Source organism: Sinocyclocheilus grahami, unplaced genomic scaffold, assembly GCF_001515645.1.
Source record: "Sinocyclocheilus grahami isolate Dianchi unplaced genomic scaffold, SAMN03320097.WGS_v1.1 scaffold96.1, whole genome shotgun sequence".
Taxonomy (NCBI): domain Eukaryota; kingdom Metazoa; phylum Chordata; class Actinopteri; order Cypriniformes; family Cyprinidae; genus Sinocyclocheilus; species Sinocyclocheilus grahami.
The window spans coordinates 2521775-2541336 of NW_015505275.1; the positions used below are offsets into that span (position 1 = coordinate 2521775).

General features: G+C 36.2%; 1 protein-coding gene and 1 long non-coding RNA gene across 2 annotated transcripts in view; one reads left to right on the forward strand and one right to left on the reverse strand.

Annotated features, from left to right (window-relative positions):
* Window positions 1-861, forward strand: part of LOC107587816 (uncharacterized) — a 5348-nt gene extending 4487 nt beyond the window's left edge. Inside the window, exon 3 of the long non-coding RNA XR_001609515.1 lies at window positions 785-861. This is a non-coding gene — a long non-coding RNA (uncharacterized lncRNA). The remainder of the gene's footprint in view (window positions 1-784) is intronic.
* LOC107587815 (platelet endothelial aggregation receptor 1-like) overlaps window positions 1-19562 on the reverse strand; it is a 54427-nt gene that overhangs the window by 4049 nt on the left and 30816 nt on the right. The window contains exons 2-17 of the mRNA XM_016275750.1: window positions 13189-13299; window positions 11869-11973; window positions 11252-11352; window positions 11035-11127; window positions 6802-6926; window positions 6509-6630; window positions 5449-5557; window positions 5219-5355; window positions 4724-4936; window positions 2999-3173; window positions 2794-2914; window positions 2527-2690; window positions 2088-2190; window positions 1014-1160; window positions 772-903; window positions 256-384 (exon numbers count right to left, since the gene is read on the reverse strand). Coding sequence (XP_016131236.1) covers window positions 256-384; window positions 772-903; window positions 1014-1160; window positions 2088-2190; window positions 2527-2690; window positions 2794-2914; window positions 2999-3173; window positions 4724-4936; window positions 5219-5355; window positions 5449-5557; window positions 6509-6630; window positions 6802-6926; window positions 11035-11127; window positions 11252-11352; window positions 11869-11973; window positions 13189-13295 — 2083 coding nt within the window. The 5' untranslated portion in view covers window positions 13296-13299. The remainder of the gene's footprint in view (window positions 1-255; window positions 385-771; window positions 904-1013; window positions 1161-2087; window positions 2191-2526; window positions 2691-2793; window positions 2915-2998; window positions 3174-4723; window positions 4937-5218; window positions 5356-5448; window positions 5558-6508; window positions 6631-6801; window positions 6927-11034; window positions 11128-11251; window positions 11353-11868; window positions 11974-13188; window positions 13300-19562) is intronic.

The window sequence follows — 19562 nt, forward strand, 5'->3', positions numbered from 1 at the left end:
AAAAAAAAAAAAAAAAATATATATATATATAAATATATATATATATATATATATCGGGTTAAGTAGTGAGGTAAGAAAAATCTACTTTATTCAAAAGGAAAACAAGTTTATTTTTCTAACCGCATTGGCAGACATTTTTCTTGTTTTACCTCATTTCATTTTGATTAATTTCTCCGAAATTAAATGTAACATCTTTGCATGAGATGTGAAATCAAATATTTTCTCATAGACAAGGTCTGTTGTCCAGAAACTCACATAAAGAGCAGTCTGGTCCAGTCCATCCGGCGGGACAGAGGCACAAACCATCCTGGTGATGACATGTCGCATTGTTGGTGCACATGCACACATTGCTACAATGGCGTCCATGCCGACCCATTGGGCAGGCTAGAAGTTAAACAAAAACAGCAATTAAATGATTTATACACGCATTAAAATAGAGCATTATACTGTAGACAATTTGCTGCTATGGAAGTTATAGGTTTAAAGGGATAATTCACACAAAAATGATCATTCTGACATTACTTACCTTCAGGTTGTTTCAAACTTGTATGCTGTTATTTTTCAGTGAATAATGACTTAAATGGTCAACTTTTATGGTGTTTTTAGCCTGTGGTCACTATGAACAATCATTGTATGGAAAAACTGCTTCAAAATTCTCCATTTGTGTTTGATTTTTAGTTAGGAATTGATTTTTATTAATTTGGAAATAATAGCTATTTATTTATCTATGACCAATTTCTTTAAGTAAGTCTTTGCATGGGTGTATCTAACCTTGTTCACACAGGTGTCCGGTATATCCAGGCAGACACAGACAATCGCCTGCTATGTGATGACAGGAGGAGGCATGTACACATTGTGGACACTGACGGCTGCACCTCTCTCCAAAGAGACCAGCACTACACACTATAGAGAAGAGAAGAGAGCAGTCTAAACCAGCTCTAATGTGACCTGAGCTCTCAGAGACGTTGATGGATGAACAGGTATATACAGTATATATATATATATATACTCACTGTGTTGACACTGAGCTCCCCAGAATCCGGGTTTGCACAGGCAGGTTCCCGTATGTGCCTGACAGGTGGCGCTGTTGAGGCAGGAGCAGGTCTGGTTGCACTGAAGGCCCCAGGTTCCCTCTGGACACTGCTGTGTACAGCGCAGACCTGCAGAAAAAATTCGATGAGTTGCCTAAACTGTCATGTGTTGTTTGAGGTCTAGTGCCCTATTTTTACTTGGGGGGGGGGGGGGGGTATGTATATCTCAAAAAAATTATCATGGTTTTTCATTGTGCATTCCAATTAATCTCCATCAAACTGCAGTTGGGTTATTTTGATTAAGTTAAAAATAACTAAAAATTACAGCTAGCTAACACAATAAAAACATGATTACATAATAAAAAGCTTTTGTAACAATATACACTATACCATTCAAAAGCTTGGAGTCAGTATTTTTGTTTGTGTGTGTGTTTCTTTTTTTTTGGGGGGGGGGGGGGGGAATCTAAGTTTCAACAGATTCACACTGGATTTTTCTAGTTTTTTAACGAGATATCTCTCAGCTTCAGATATAATTTTTATGACTCTCTGACTGGTGTACATACTGTAGAGATTTCAAAATTATTATTATTATATGCATCACTTGAATCTCAAACATAAAAATCAAGTCAAGCTCATCAGATAATGAGGGGATTAATATAATATAATATGTAGGGTTTAATATTAATAATATTCTAATATAATAGTAAAATAAAGGTCTACACTGCATTATGAGTGATATCAATGGAGAGGAATAATTAAATATGCACAGAATGGCACACTACTCATACTATCTTTGTAGTATGCAATATCTAAACCATTCACACAGTATGCACATTTTCTATAGGTATGCAAACTTGACATACACATTTGCTGATATAGACCAGTTCATACTGCACAGAATACTGTATCCCATAATGCAATGCGCTTGGCTCATCCTTCTATTTCCTGAGTGACTGAGTGCTTCACTCATTATTTGATCAGCCAGAAGCTGCTTCTGCTTTAAACATTTATCACTTCATACTGTATACTGTTTTTGCATATTGAATAAAGTCCTACCTGTCCAGCCAGGTAAACACAGACACTGGCCTGTAACACTCTCACATCCTTCATCATGCAGACAGTCACATTTGTGTTGACAGCCTGGGCCGAATGTCCCGATCTGTTTAAACATGAATGGAAATATTGATTCAGAACGATCAAATAACTCTGAAATTATACAGCTCTAACATAATTACTACTTTAATTTGAATGACGGCCATGCAACATGTACTCTAAGCAAAAGAGTGTTATGCATTTGCCATCAGGTTAATAACTTTTGCTGATGGTGTAAAATTACTGCAGATGATTCAGGTGACAGATATGCTGAACAGACAACAACACAGATGTCAAATTCAGTTCATAGGAGAAAAAAAGTGTGACTAAAAATGAATGACCTGCATCTTCTGAACTGGTTTTTGTAAATCAAATACATGTGCACTGTAGATATTTGACTTACTGGACAGGTCTCGTCACAGGAAGCTCCTCTCCACCCTGCGGTGCACTTGCAAGAACCATCAGCAGGGTGGCAGGATGCCCCATTAATACACTGACATGTGAAGTTGCAGCCAGGACCCCATGTGCCCTCTGAACATGCGATAGAACAGTCAAGTCCTCTCCACCCTAAACACACACGCACAAAGACACTGTTGGGGTGGCATAGATAGATAGATTCATTCTTGAAATAATTAGTTCATTCTTTCTTTTAATGTGTACCAGAACTTACCTTCCTTACAGAAACATGTTCCATCGATAGGAGAGCAGGCTATAGAGTTTACACAGGTACATGCAGACAAGCAGCCCCTCCCGTAGAAACCATCCGCACAAAGCTTCTCGCAGTGTAGTCCCTACACACACACAGGAATATTAATGTGGAATATTATGTGGTATTGAGGAAGTTATTTTGTTTGTGATCATATCTGTCCACTCACTGTGTATCCGGGAGAACAGTGGCACTGGCCTGTCACCGTGTCACACACCCCTCCGTTCACACAGAGACAGGGCTCCAGGCATCCGTTACCATAATAACCACCAGCACAGGTTTCATTACAATATAGCCCCGCCCACCCAGGCTGACAGGTACACTCCCCCTTCAGAGGATGGCAGCTGTAATATCCATGACACAATCAATATATACAATTTCTCAAGCTAATCTTTTTTTGTTATCAAACAGCATTTGGTTAATAGAATGATCAGCTGATTGGTCAACCCAAATAGTTTGTCTTTGTTCTCAGTGATGTTATCATTAACTACACCTATTAAATACATTAAAAATAAATATTAAAATTAATAAGATTAATAAGTTTGTTAATGGAAATATAGCTGAAATAAAATATAAATATCAGATGAAAAACTTAAAGGGATAGTTCACCCAAAAATGAAAAATCTGTCATTATTACTCACCCTCACGTCGTTCCAAACCCGGAAGACCTTCGTTCATCTTCGGAACACAAATTAAGATATTTTTGATGAAATCTGAGAGCTCTCTGACCCTGCATAAACAGCAACGCAACTGAAATGTTCCCAGGTCTAGAAAGGTAGTAAGGGCATTGGTAAAACAGTCCATGTGACATCAGTGAATCAACTTCAGTTTGGCGAATCTACGAGAATACGTTTTGTGTGTGAAGAAAACAAATTCAAATTCTTCTCCCCTGCGTCACCGTCTTCCGCCATTTTGAGAGTACCACGGCACATGCTCGGCGCTTTCCAATGAATGCAAACAACAATAAATTGTTATTTTAGTTTTCTTTGCGCAAAAAAAGTATTAATGTAGCCTCGCAAAATTGAAGTTGAGCCTTCAATGCTGGATTGGAATGATGTCCGATGTCCTTACTACATTTCTGGCTCTGGGAACATTTCAGTTGCGTTGCTGTCTATGCAGAGAGCTCTCAGATTTCATCAAAAATATCTCAACTTGTGTTCCGAAGATGAACAAAGGTCTTACAGGTTTGTAACGACATTCGGGTGAGTAATTAATGACAGAATTTTTATTTTTGGGGTGAACAATCCCTTTAAATGAAAAATAGAAAATGAGTTGCCTCGGCAATGAACTGAAATAAGATTAAGTACTAATATTGCTAACTGACAATTAAACTGTAAAAAAATTAATTAAAACTGTATAGAAAAATGACTATTAAACTAAAATTAAAATAAAAACATTAAAATAAAAGCCAATTCTAAATTTTAATAGAAACTACAATAGTACATAAATAATATTAAAGTAACACTGGTTCTGAGAACAAAAGGCATGTAATTTTCTCTTGTGTTCTTGTAGCTGTAGTTGTGTTCACACTGTGGCAAATCAAAGTTAACAATCCCTTTAAATGAAAAATAGAAAATGAGTTGCCTCGGCAATGAACTGAAATAAGATTAAGTACTAATATTGCTAACTGACAATTAAACTGTAAAAAAATTAATTAAAACTGTATAGAAAAATGACTATTAAACTAAAATTAAAATAAAAACATTAAAATAAAAGCCAATTCAAAATTTTAATAGAAACTACAATAGTACATAAATAATATTAAAGTAACACTGGTTCTGAGAACAAAAGGCATGTAATTTTCTCTTGTGTTCTTGTAGCTGTAGTTGTGTTCACACTGTGGCAAATCAAAGTTAGTGATCATCAGTAACAGACATGGAAGCACACAGCACACCTGAGAGTGTTTTGTGAGTAGCAGAGGCAGCGGTGTTCGCAGTGCATGCCGTAGGTCCCGTCAGGACACATCCTGTGATCACAGCGTGGACCCTTAAACCCCGGCTCACACAGACACCCACCGTGGATGTTATAGCACCGGGCTCCGTTAGCACAGTCACACACACCCTTACAGTCCTCACCGTATGTACCCACCGGACACTCCTCGTTACACCTTCACAAGAGACACACATGCTCACTCAAGAGGGAATCATCCAGTATAACCATGCTGCTCAAATAACTATCAGAGGCTTTACTGTAGATTTCAGACTTTTTCAAGATTCTACAAATCCATAATTACATTATGGCCAACTACAAACAATAAGTTGTCACACAAAAGCAAACAGTTTCTTAACTGGTGGGTTGTGACCCGAAAACAAGTGTCAAGTCTGTTCTGATAGGACTGCAGATAGTAGAGAAAAATCCAGCAAAATGCAAATCTTAAAATGATGCAGACCTTTCTCCAGTGTAGCCTGCATCACACTGACATTGGCCTTTTTCTGGATCACAGTGGCCTCCATTATGGCACAAACATTCTTTAGCACAGTTTGGACCAAAACGGCCTGGTGGACACTGCTCAGTACACACTGCACCCTGAAACGGAGAGAGAGAGGCTAAAAATGGATGTTCAACAAAGAATAAATAAACAAACAAAAAAAACCCACAGCCAATACACAGATTTCTCACCATCCAGCCAGGAGGACACAAACACACCCCTCTCCCCTGGCAGATGCCTCCATTCTGACATGGGCAGCGTGCAGGACAGCGGCTCGGTCGCATGCATGGCTCCTCGCACCTGAGCGACAGACACGTGGGGTGCACAGTGAAAATCTGATTCAAAATTCATTTCAAACATGGACAGACCATGATAATGTTTTAGGACTGTAAAAATGTAAAACCACAAAAATATAGTGTAAAATGATTAAGGAATATTTCAGATGCACAATTTTTTGGCCACTAACCAAATAAGTAAATTTTTTACAATGACCATGTGAACTCTTTTGTACAAAAAGTCAAATTCTGAAGATTTCTGAAATACATTTTTCAATTCATGCTGGTCATTTAATTTGTAATGGAAAGAAAATTCAGTCTGAATATTAATTGTGAAATTAACACATGACATAACATATGCATGAAGGTTGTTTTTTTTTCAACAGTGTTGTTATTGTTAACCAAAAAACGCTTTTAGTAGTTGGAATAAAATAAAATGTAAAAAATATTAAATGAAAAACTTAAAAAACATGCAAATTTGAAATGTTATCTTGGCAGCTAACTGAAATGCATACATTTAAGATGACGTACTAAGATTACTAAAACTAAAATGGAAATAAAACTGAACCAAAATATAAAAAATCAAAAACAAATAAAATAACAAAAGTACATAACCAAATTACTAAAACTTAAACTAAAATGAAAATGATAAAAAACAAATTTCAAAATACTGATAAATACTATAATAGCATATAAATAATACTAAAATAACAGTTTTCCAGTACTAAGACACTCAAGTTTATTTAGACTGGGTTTTTGAAATAAATGCAGCAAAGATAAGGAAGACAAATGTTTACTGTATATATGTACCCATGCATGACACAACATACTGTATTGTATATAATGTCAGCAAAATGCTTTAACATAAGGATAATGTGAGGAATGTAAAAATATACATTTAGCATTTGAAATCCTTCCATAATACAGAGAGCTGTAAGAAACCACATTATTATTCTTAGGTACTTCCTGTACTCACAGAGTTCCAGTAAATCCATCTCTGCACACGCATTCTCCAGTGGTTTTATTGCAGGATCCTCCTGTTCCACACTGGCACTGCTGCAGACAACCCTGACCGAACGACTTTGCAGGACAGGGGTCCTGACAGGAAGAAAATATGTTGAATTAAAATAATTCAACTTTGAATATACAGTAATCTGTAATATATTGTAACTTTATCGTAATTACATCATATATTTTACTTGAATAAAAACAGGTAATTTACATGCTACCACATCCAGCTCAATAAAGAGGCTGTTGGTGTGTCTGTACCTGGCAGTGTTCACCAGTGTATCCGGCTGGGCACTGGCAGCTTCCTTCAATAACATCACACTCTCCCCCGTTCTGGCACTCGCAGCGCTGCCTGCAGCCCGGACCCCAATGCTGGGCATCACATGCTAAACACAAACACAAATTCAGCTAAATCTGAGATATCAGCAAACACATATTATAAAGTCTGTTCAGATGCATTTACAAGAAGCTTTTCTTTAGATTAAAGTGGTTTTCTTATTGGTCTGACTGTGTTTGGTTATTTGAGCAAATCAGTGCTAAAGAATTCCTAAATACTTTAGAGATTCTCTTGAGCATCTCTGGCATTTAGAGCATGACAAATTGATAGCGTGATTGACCAGAGAATTTGTACGGAGCTCAACAGAAGGAATGAGTTTGAAATGGGAAATTTTTCAGATGGAGTTTGGCCGGACCTCAGAGGGAGCTCAGGCCAGCGCTCACACAGGGATTGGATTTCGGTCATGACACAACCTTAACTGATGACACGTACCCTTTAGGGGTTAAGAAGAGGAATCCGTCACAGAAACAGACACACACACACACATACTCATGAAGAGCAAGTCAAGATGAAGAGCTCATTACCAAGAAAACTTCTCTGGAACTCAAAAAGATCATTAATCAGTGAGGATCTGAGCTCATTTGGCTTCTATGATACTACACACACTCATGAAGAGCAAGTCAAGATGAAGAGCTCATTACCAAGAAAACTTCTCTGGAACTCAAAAAATCATTAATCAGTGAGGATCTGAGCTCATTTGGCTTCTATGATACTAGTTAACTTCTTTATTCCAGTGTATTGAATGGTTTTGATAGGACAAAATATACAGTATAAAAATTATATATATATATATATATATATATTTTTTTTTTTTTTAATACTACCATTCAAATGTTTAGGGTCAGTAAGATTTTTGCTGCATTTATTTGGTCAAAATTCAGTAAAAACAGTAACATTGTGAGATATTATTACAATCTAAAATAACTGTATTCTATTTTAATATATGTTAAAATGTAACCATTACTGTGCTGGCAAAGCTGAAATTTCAGCAGCCATTACACAGTCTTCAGTGTCACATGATCCTTCAGAAATCATTCTAAGGGTACAATACACAACAGTGTCTTTGTGTTTTTTGAAAGTTTCACATACAGTTGACAACAATGTCAAAACAATCCCACACTGATCTGCGAAAAAGACTAAAACTGCTGTATTACGTATGCCAGGCCAGTAGTTGGCGATGTCACTTTGAAAAGAAACACTATGGACCTGCTCACATACTGTAATTATAGACTTAACACGCAATACACATGCGCATGACGTCACTGTTTTTACAAATTTTTATTATAGTTTTTAGATATTCTGCAGACTTTGTTTGGTTTATTCTACAGTATCTTCTACTTCAGGACAGAGTTTTTGGCTACGATTACACTGGTGCGTTTTAATTTTAAAATGCATAACTTTTGCTACGGTTACCCCTGTTGTTTACACTACTCCGGCATTTTTGGCCCCTTAAAAACGGAGAGTTTAGAAAACCCTGTGCAGACCCCGTTTTAGTTTGAAAACTTCGCGTTTCAGTGTAAACAGACCAAAACGGAGACTTTTGAAAATGATGGCGTGGCTGCCCACATTTGCTCTGTGTGTAAACAATAACATCATTCTCATTGTTGTACGTGCATAAATGGTCATGTGACATGGCGTTTTCGGTTGTGTAGTGTGGACGGAGATCTGAAGACGAGGATCACCGTTTTAAAATGAAAACGCACTAGTGTAAACAGGGCCTTAGAGTCCTTGGGTCTGACACTCGGACAGCAGGGGAGGTGAATGATTTCAACACCCCATGTTCACATGTCAGGCTTTAGGAACTGGAGCTCAACAGCTGTCTCGATTCAACCACTGAGCTGACATACAACCAGTTCTCAAAGCAAATTCATACCACTTTAAACAGACAAGTGGAAACATCAAGAACTTGATTGATATTCAACTCAAGGCTGCTTGCTTGATCATGAACTACATTATAAGTCCAGTTTTCTGTTCCCAAGCCCTCTGCCCTAATGTCCCTCAGGATTAATCAGCATGATCCGAAATGACAAACTTGTGATGGAATATTATAAACAATGAATATGAAATGGATAATTTACACTCTCTTTGTTCATGTGAGTCACATGTTTATACTGTCTGAAGATGAAAACAAATCAAATATAAGTAGTTGTATCAAACAGCACTATTCCAGTAGATATGGAATGTCTTTTTTCAATGTGGGAAAATTCCTCTCTGGTCCCTAAGAGAAAAGCTGTTGTTGGGTTAAAGGTCTAGTCTTAAAAGGCACTTTCCCAGAAGCCCTTACTTAAATAGTTAGCCATGAATCTCTTTCTAATACGAAAATGCTGACTATTATGGACATCCAACTCTAAATGCTGTTTTTGCTTTGTGCAGCATGCCCAGTACCTTTTAGTTTATTCAGCAGGCATTTTTTCTATATTTAATTACTTTATAATAATGATCTTATTTGTATAATTTTAAACAGACAAGAAGTTGTATAGCAGTTTGAAAGAGCTTGGCCTTTTGGTCTTTCAGGACAGAGTGGGAGAAATGTGTATTTAAAACCTCAAACCTCTCTAATTTCCCACAAACCTCCCAACACACAGGCATTCAGGAAGTGTCAAGCCTCCTCCTGCCAATGCGAGCTAATAATGGGGTTTCACAGTCCAACCAAACAAAAAGCAGGACCAAATTAGAGAGAAAGGTCTTCTGCCTAGAACCAGAGCCTTGAGTTTCCATTGCATTTATGTAAACACCACTTAGGAGCCTGCAAGGCATTGTACTCTTCTGAAATCACAGTTTTACAAATCATATCCGTATTACAGACCAAGATACTACAGTAAACACTGGCCGCTCATGTATTGGACACAGTTGCAGAAGATCATGAGTTGATTAGTTATTTAGTTTAATTAAAAGCTTATTTTTTTGCCTTTTACGTTATAGTATGTTTTCATAGAACATCAAACTTGAATAAAATAATAGAAATTTCCTGATATAAATCATATGAACCATTCAGTTATAATAACCCAAAATGATAAAGTGTTCAGATGGCTGCATCAGAAATCACGTTTGTTAATTGAAATATATATATATATATATATATATGTACACACTGTATATTTCAAATTATTAGATGAACTATTAGATGAAAAATGTTGCATTGGCAACTAACTGAAATTTGTTTCAAATGAAATCCTGAAATTACTAAAACTAAAACTAAACAAAAAATACAAATAAATACAATTTAAATTGAAACATTAAAAAGCCACAAAAGGCTTGTAAAAAAAATCACTAAAAATAAAATGAGTATGAGTAAACTGAATGTATAAAAATAAAAGTTAATTCAAAATATTTAAAAAATACTATAATAGTTTGTAAATAATATTAAAATAACACAGGACTGCATTATTTGTGTGGAGAAATGTGTAAAATCAGCTGAGAAAAATGGAGATGCTTTAGAAACCATAGCTGTGAAATCTCTTATTTTCATTTTTATGATTCATACACATACAGTGGGGAAAAAAGCAAGTGTCTTTTATACTGATAACGAGTTCAAACAGATGCCATTAATACAGGTAACGAGTGGAGGACAGAGGAGCCTCTTAAAGAAGAAGTTACAGGTCTGTGAGAGCCAGAAATCTTGCTTGTTTGTAGGTGACCAAATACTTATTTTACAGAGGAATTTACCAATAAATTCTTTAAAAATCCTACAATGTGATTTTCTGGATTTTCTTTTCTCATTTTGTCTCTCATAGTTGAGGTATACCTATGATGAAAATTACAGGCCTCTCTCATCTTTTTAAGTTGGAGAACTTGCACAATTGATGGCTGACTAAATACTTTTTTGCCCCACTGTATAAACGAAAGAAAAGGAACAGAGTTAAGCAGAGAGCAGATGCAGAAAGAGGAGAGGGGGAAAAGAAAACAAGAGGAAAAAGAAAAGGGAGAAAACGGGGCCCAATAAAAATATGCACAGCAACAGCAACATTAACAAATGACAACACGTTCAAAATGAATCCAGAACACTCAATGAAATAAAAAGATATCTTAGAAGAAAGCAAAGAAGTTCCCTACTTTTTGAAACAGCTTTCATGTCAGCTTTTGCAGTTAATGCTTTTAAATGCTGCACTTTTTGCATGTCAGAAAGAGAAGGAGAAAAAGTGTGACGCATTACTCACAGCTGGAACAGTCTTCTCCACGCCAGCCGCTCTCACATTGGCAGCGATCAGGTGCTACGCAGCGGCCATGGACACACTCCTTAGTGCAACGTGCTACACACACACACACACACACATAGAGCAGGAAGGGAAAAACAAACACACAGAGAGATGAAAATACAAAAACAAACCGTTCAAAACCATTAAGGTAGAAGTTAAACGTCAATTTAATACTCACGAACACATTTATTTCTGCTCTCATAGAAACCACGGCAGCACTGATACCTCCTCCGATAGTCCATTTTCACCACCTGCCTATAAAGTGTTTTATAGGTGATCCTGGAGAGTGAATTAGAGAACCTCCATTTTAACCATGGAAAAATAAATAATTCAAGACCACACAATAGTCATTATTTCATTATCACAACTCAGCTGTACTTGGAACATAAAGACTTCTGATTCAGTAGTTGTCTTGGATCAGCTTTTGGCACCTTCTTTTCAGAAAAGTATAATATTTAGAAATGTATTAAACATTCGGTACCTTTCCCATTCGCCTTATTTCAGATTAACCTTAAAAAGGCCCTTGGGAACCGTCGTAAGACCGGCAGGGAGAGAAAGATTGCATGCCAGCATTGTAATAAAGGGAGTGTGTGTGTGAACGCCAGCATCACAATTACTTGGATTCAAAGCAATTTTAAGATTGCACTGCCAAACCAAACAATCCCTCCAGTGACCAAAGCTGAAGGCCGAAAACCTCTGCAGCATGAAAGAATTCATTCTGCGTTTAGTCTAAGTCAGCTCAGTGTAACTATGAGTAAATGCATGAGTGCGTGTGTGTTTGTCAGTGTATGTCACCTGTGCCGGGTGCATTTGTTAGCGTTCCATGGTTCAAAGCAGGTCTCTTCATACTTCACTTGGTCGAAAGGTTGAGCATATGATTCCTTCACTGAAGTGGTGAAACTAGAAAGGAACAAATATTCTGTCATGTTCACCAGTAACTTGTTTTTTGCATCATTCGACATGATGTACAACACAGTTGCTGGAACTGTCCCCATAGAGTGTTTTGCTCATGGTTTGCAGTGTTCTGCCCAGTTTGTAGCGCTAAAATCGAGAAGAGAATTCATTTTATTCCCTCAGGAATTTATAATGGGTTTTTGGAATGACAGTTTTAAATTTATGAGTAAAAATAGGTCTGTGGTTAAAATGACTTGAAAAGGCTGTCACATTTTTTTCCTACATCATAAATGGGTCTTTCTCAAAAATGTAAACTTTCTAATAAAAATTTTTTTTTAATGTTTAAGTTTGAAGGTTTGGTTTTCTCCCATTAAAAATGATTGACAAATACAATTTCAATCTGTAAAATAATCCCATCCATCCATAACCGAACAGCTTGTCCTTTATGGTTGAAGGAATTTGTTTTACTTAATTTTATGAATGAAATAAATCATAACTCAAATTGTAAACTTTCTGATTTAAAAAAAAAAGTTTAAGTTTCAATGTTTAAGTTGAAGTTTGAAAAATGAAGTAAATCATAACACAAACATGAATTTTGAAACCATTGTGTGATGACCACCTTAAAAAGAAACTCTTTCTAAAGACTATTTTTGGAGTACAAATTACTAATTACCAATAAATATTGAGTAGTTTAACACAAAGTACATTTTAAATATAAGCTCCCTGAAATGAAAGCAAAGGCACTCTTAAGTTGATACATATAACATACAACATAATTTATTCTTAATCATAATATGGTTAGTTTATTGATATTGAAGGCTATATGCTTAATATGTAGCTCTGCTTGACACATTTTGAATCAGGGGGTCCCTGCTCCATGTCTCTATCGCCCCTGAAAAATGTTGAAGACCCCTGGTTTAACATATAGCTTATGAACTTACACTTTTATACTTACACTCTCCCTGTATAAAATAAAAGATATTGCTTGAAACAGGTCTTGATATAATAAGCAATTTTGCTACTTGGGTAACTACTTGGGTATCTTGTTTTAACATTTCCGTTATATTGAGATATTTTGCCAGGATTTTGGTGGTGTTGTTATTGTTTGACTTGCAGACATTGATCTACAACAGCAGTTTTGGCTGCCAGCATGCATTGGAGCAGATTATCTCGACTTGGCATTGGCTTTCTGAGCTCTGTATTGGAGCAGATGATTCTTACCTTTCCCATAAGCTGCAAACATTTGGATCTCGGGGGTCCAAAGACAATGACAGTTCACACACACAGCCCAAGACAAACAGGACCACACAGATCTCCGCCGTCTTCATCCTGCTGTAAAGAGAAAAACAGTCAACTAACTTATAAAACTCTGCCCCTCAGAACTGTTGATGTGACACTGCAAGGCCAATGCAAAACTCTCCTTCCATTTTAAGACATATTGAAGCCATCTGGTTTTATTTATGAGGATGCTTTAGGCACTCCGTAGGAAAGGGACAGACAAGTCTCCCATGGTGAGGATTTCTGAGACTAACAGCAGCTTTATGAGCACATGCTCTCACACACACCTACACAGTCTTCAGAACAATATCAGGATACATACTGGCTCTATAAGGAGTCTTTTCCTCCAGTATAGGAAAACTGCAAACCCTGAAGTGTCACAGTGTTAACCTTCCCTGTCTGGACACCTAGTGGAATTACTATTGTGTCTAAGAAAGTTAGCAAACATCATGTGGAATGAAAACATGGTGTTCTTTCTTATAAATTAAGTACTATATTGAACAAATATAATGAGGAATGTAATTCCAAAATATACAACTATTTTGTACTTCTGTGTCTGCGAAAGGGTTTGAAGGAAAACATTTTTTATAAATATAATTTATATTATATTTATATGGGTTGCTCCCAAGGGGAACATCATATTTGGGAGTCCGTGGCATTAAAAATTATTTAAACCCCTGGTCTAGTATACTTTATGAGTGAAGGAAACTCTTTAAAGTGAATCACAAATCATCAATGCCTGTTTAGTCTTCAGAAGAATATCAGGATACATACTGGCTCTATAAGGAGTCTTTTCCTCCAGTATAGGAAAACTGCAAACCCTGAAGTGTCACAGTGTTAACCTTCCCTGTCTGGACACCTAGTGGAATTACTATTGTGTCTAAGAAAGTTAGCAAACATCACGTGGAATGAAAACATGGTGTTCTTTCTTATAAATTAAGTACTATATTGAACAAATATAATGAGGAATGTAATTCCAAAATATACAACTATTTTGTACTTCTGTGTCTGCGAAAGGGTTTGAAGGAAAACATTTTTTATAAATATAATTTATATTATATTTATATGGGTTGCTCCCAAGGGGAACATCATATTTGGGAGTCCGTGGCATTAAAAATTATTTAAACCCCTGGTCTAGTATACTTTATGAGTGAAGGAAACTCTTTAAAGTGAATCACAAATCATCAATGCCTGTTTGGTTTGAAAATGAATAAAGAAACAACTTTTGCAAAATAACACTGAAAAAGTCATATGATAGGTCAGTTCATCATCATCACACGCAAATCCTAAATCAAACTAGACACAAACAGAACAAAAGAGACCAGAATTTTGTGGGTAAATGCCAGGTTTTCATTAAGAGCTATAGGATTTAATAGGTCCCCTTACTGGGGTGGAGTATATTATCCCTGTTCTTTCTGTTTTTTTTTCATTAGAAAAAGTGTTCGAGACCACATTAGGATTCCTGTGAGCTGAGAAACTAGGAGCATGTTTAATGAGCAGTGCACCGCGACAGAGAGTCTGTGACAAACAAGTGGTTTAAATCTACTCTGAACCTGAGGCTGCGTTAATTGCATTTACGTCTAAGAAAACAACAGTTTTATGCAGGAGCAGATGGATTTTTTGGAAATGGCGTACTTGTCTCTAGCAGGATATTTGGCATGTGTAAGGATGCTGACTGTTCAAGTGCTACCTCAATACAAAATCCATCACATAAGTTTATGACATAAACAGTATTAATGCCAAGTTCTGTCATGGCACAGGCTAATGGGTCCTTAACATAAACTGATGATATTCACCGCATTAAACGACTTGGCACAAGCTGATTGGTTCATGTTGCTTACGCAGCCAATGAGCTTACTGCTTTAGCTTTAAATGGCTGGTTATTATTCACTTGAGCATTTTGCAGTTCCTCTGAAACCCTCCACCTTCCCCAGCTCCACCTGTATAGATCTGCTACGGGTTATTTTATATGCTAGTTGTGCACCAGCAGCATGTCTTAATATGTAAGATTTTTTATTAAAATATCCAAAAACCACTAGAACAGTGTTATATATTTTGCTTACTTGTGTACTTACATTATCCCAAATGTTTCGAAGAATGTTTAAATCCAGAGAAATAAGGACCACAGTGTCATTGTGTCGCCTGCCCACTGTATCGGCTTATGTATTGGCATTAGCAAGCTCCTGTACTTGCTTGCAGCAGCAGCAGCAATAATCTACAACTACAGCAATATTCAACAGCAGCAGCAATTCAACAGTGTAGCAGATCTACTCTGCCAAGACCAAATACATCAACATTGTCATATCCATTACCATGCTACAATCTTCAGAGAGTTGTCATGATAGTATAAAATTATTGTTTTTAGCTTAGAAAGCAGGTGTTATATCTCCATCTAGAAGGAGGATGCGACAAGAAGTGAATATGAAAACATCTAGAATTGGTCTTACTCCCAAAATAAGTTTTCTTTACAGTTTATAATCTTTACATTTATATTCTTTACACAGAAGAATATAAAATGTTTTTTAGAATACTATTTATTAATGCATTACAACAAAACGCAATCAGTAAATTTACGGATGCAAGTCTCACAAATACATAACAGTAATGGTTTCCTGACTCTGACATCACAAAAAAGGGACTTTTTGTTGTGACCTTAGTAATGTTTCACTGACTGATGTTTCACACTGAACCTGCTAACTAACAAGTGAATATATTACAAGTGACTTGCAAGTATATTGCCAGTGACTTATGAAAAAGAGCCAGTTCATAAGAGTCATTTGTGCACTGTTCGTTTGTTGCTGCTTGCAGGAAAAACAAGTTTAACTAACTGTCTAGATTTTAAATTGCAGTTGCACTTATTTTTATTTTTTGTAGTATTGTCCATTTGAGTCACAGCCTGGAGTTCCAAGTAAGATTCAAGTAAGTTTGATCACTTGCTAAACTGTTGCAGGGCTGCAGGGCTTTGAAAGGTGCAGTATTAAACCATGAGTTGATTTTAATGAGCCGAACAGATGCCGTGCCCGCACTCGACTGCTTTCATGTGGACAAATTATGGGGAGGACGCATTACATGGCACAAACAAGAAGGGAGAGAGAGTGAGGGATTTCTTTCATCAACATTTTGTTTGCATCTGACACCAAGGATTGGTGCCACATTCAAAATGAGTACCATACGGCAGGATATTTTTAGGGGACACACTCACAAAAGTCAAACGTTCTGCATCCGAGTAGTAGCGTGAGTGAGAGCGCTCTGATCACCCAAACCAAAGATGTTCTGTCATTTAAAATACCCCACAATGCTGCTCCTGGGTGAAGATAAGGGCAGAATGGAAAATGAATGAAAACACATGTAGTCATCTGTTTCTGGCTGGGTCAGTAAAGCGCAGTCCTCATGCTCGGGAAGAGTCCAAAGTCAGTGCACACGATAATCATTCACACAGATATGAGCTTTTCATGCAGTCGGACATCACGATTGAATTTCCATGGTTTTAACTAGACAATTGGGAAGACTATGTGTGTGTCAATATCTCATTAGAGTGTTCGCATGTTTGCTACGAAACTAATCATGTGACATGATGCCCAAAAATGACTGTCATGAACTGGTTATATTTAACAAGTTAGTGAAAAAGATTCATGAAACAGCCTTAAACTTGCTCGTGGGTTTGAATCAGACTCATTCAGTAAGTGAAACATTCAGAGCCATCACATATTTCACAACTCAATTTCGCTCAATGTACAAGAGTCATTTGTCTGTTACGTCCGATTTGACATGAACTTAATTGTTTCTGTTTCTATACTTTAGGTTCAAGAGACTTGCATCAGTCTATTTATTGATGGCTGAATTCGGGAAGAGCACAGCTAGTGCTATTATATTTTCGCCATCTGTATTCTTTCTTTCTTTCCTTCTTTTTTTCCAAACGGACAGCATTATTCTTAGAAAAATATCTATTGCTACAAAAAGAGATTCAGTATCAAATTGCAACAAATACTTTAAGAACAACAGTTTATATACCTTAAAACATTGTGCAGCATTGTCCTTCAATGCAGCACACAGCAGTGTTTTTTTGTAAATGGCTAAATAAACTATGCACTCGATGAATTTAAGTGTTTTTAAAAAACCATCTTTATCAAGGGATTCTGTCATTTCTTAACTAAAAAAGTCATTGTGTCTAAATGTTTCATTGTAGTAGCTAATGGCTCTCTTGTCCTTTTTGTGTGTGTGGAGCTTTGCTTTGGCCATAGTGTTGCGCCTCATGCTGTCTTTAAACATCCCGCCGTGTACACTGTGGTATTAAGAAACTGTGTCAAGTTAAAAATAGTCCAAATAATTAAAAAAAACGTCTCTTGAGATACCTTTATTCTGATCTATTTAGCATCTCCATTTAAAATCTTTTATGATGAGCCCCCTGAAATGTGTCTGACGAGGTCACTTTTTGCAAACTACTTTTGGAACAAAAAAAAACATGCAGTCACAGTTTCTCTTAAGTCTATTCCAGCTTTGATTGGAGTGAATTAAATTTGGATTAAAAAGGCTTTAGGTTTTAATGCTGGTGCATGGGGTTATTGTGCACAGACGCACATGGCATTGATCAGATTTCCTTATTTCCTTTCCTGTCCCTCTCTTCAACTGCTTGGGGCTGCATGCTAATTTAAGAAGAAAATATTAGTCATTATTTGGAACGGAGTGACACAGTGAAAGGAAAATAAGAAGAAAAGAAAAATTAGCCATCAAAAAAGGAGAGCGAGAGAGGGAGAAAGGTTGCATAATAGTTCTGGACCCTATTGACCCGCATGCATAAATAGTCTCTAATATAACATCTCATATAATCATTCCAGTTCTCCTCCAATTCCACAGACCACTGACAAATGTAGCAAAGAGCAGATATCCTGGCAGGATACAACTAACACGTGCTCATTCATGCACAGAAACACATATGCTGAGACTGCCAAACCTGCTATGAAGTATATTGAGGAAAGGCTGGAAAATTAGAAAAATAAGCTCTTAAACAGTCAACATGTCTTTCTAATTCTGCTGTTGTAGAAATACACTTCAACAAAGAATGAGATTTGTGTATTATTCGTAAAAAAAATAAAACATAAACCTCTACACCCCTCAAGAGAGAGTCCAAAACTGACATCAGGACTTGGAAGATGCAGGACTGAACACAAATTCATGGCCATTCGGAAAATGAGCGAAATACAGCTGGAAAGCCAGTGTATTCGGCCCTTCCATTTTAAGAAAGATATAGTGACAACACAACAGTAACCAGATCTTTGGGAACAAAGCCAGCTGAAGCTTATCTGTGAGTGAGGTCATACTGTATGCTTGCTTCTCAAAGCGTCTGTTCATACACACAATTTATTGTTGCATTTTATTTGAGATTGCAATTTTTTACATTTCATTAGATTTCATTGGATCTTAATGGTTTGTTGTACTCAAGCAGAACAGTTTATTGCTCTCTGGAGTACTTGATAGGTCAATTTCGTACACTAAAAAAATGAGTAGGATTTACTTTGAAATTAGTTTCACTCGGAAATTTCTAGTACATTTTTTTACAAAGAATTACAAAGAAACTGCAAGTAACACATTCAATTAAATGTGACATTTTGAAATAGAAATACTCAAATAGTATTTTCTGATAAAAAATACCCCAATTATCTTTGTTTTATTTACTTTACACTGTAAAAAATTAGCGTGATTTTAACAGTAAAAGACTGTAAAAATGCTGCAGTAAAAACCTGTAAATTGGTTAACAGCAAGTTTCTGTACTGTATACGGTGAATAACTGTAATTACAGTTAATGTAATTTTACAGTAAAATACAAAAAAACAGGGTAACATTTTACTTAAAGCCTTTATGTATAATGCATTATAAAGGGTTATTAAAGGCTATAATGCATTATAATTATTCATAATGTGTGTTGAAATATGTTATATCTTGTCCTAAATAATTATAACCAAATTTAAAATGCATAGTGTAATGAATTGATAAGTGTTATAATGTATTAACAATGCATTATAAGGTGCATTACAAGGCATAATTAATGCATTAAAGCTATTTTTATAATGCATTATACAAGGCTTTAAGTAAAGTGTTACCAAAAACAGATTTTGGAAGTGAAAAAGAACAAGTCATTGTATAATTTACAGTGAAAACTTGATATTCCCAGAATTTCTTGCATTGGTGTTTTTTTTCATTGTAATAACTATGTTTATCAGTGTATTATAAAGTTACTAGGGATGCACCGATATGAAAATTTTGACCGATACCGATAACCGATTATTCTTTATTATTTTTTTTAAAGCCGATAACCGATA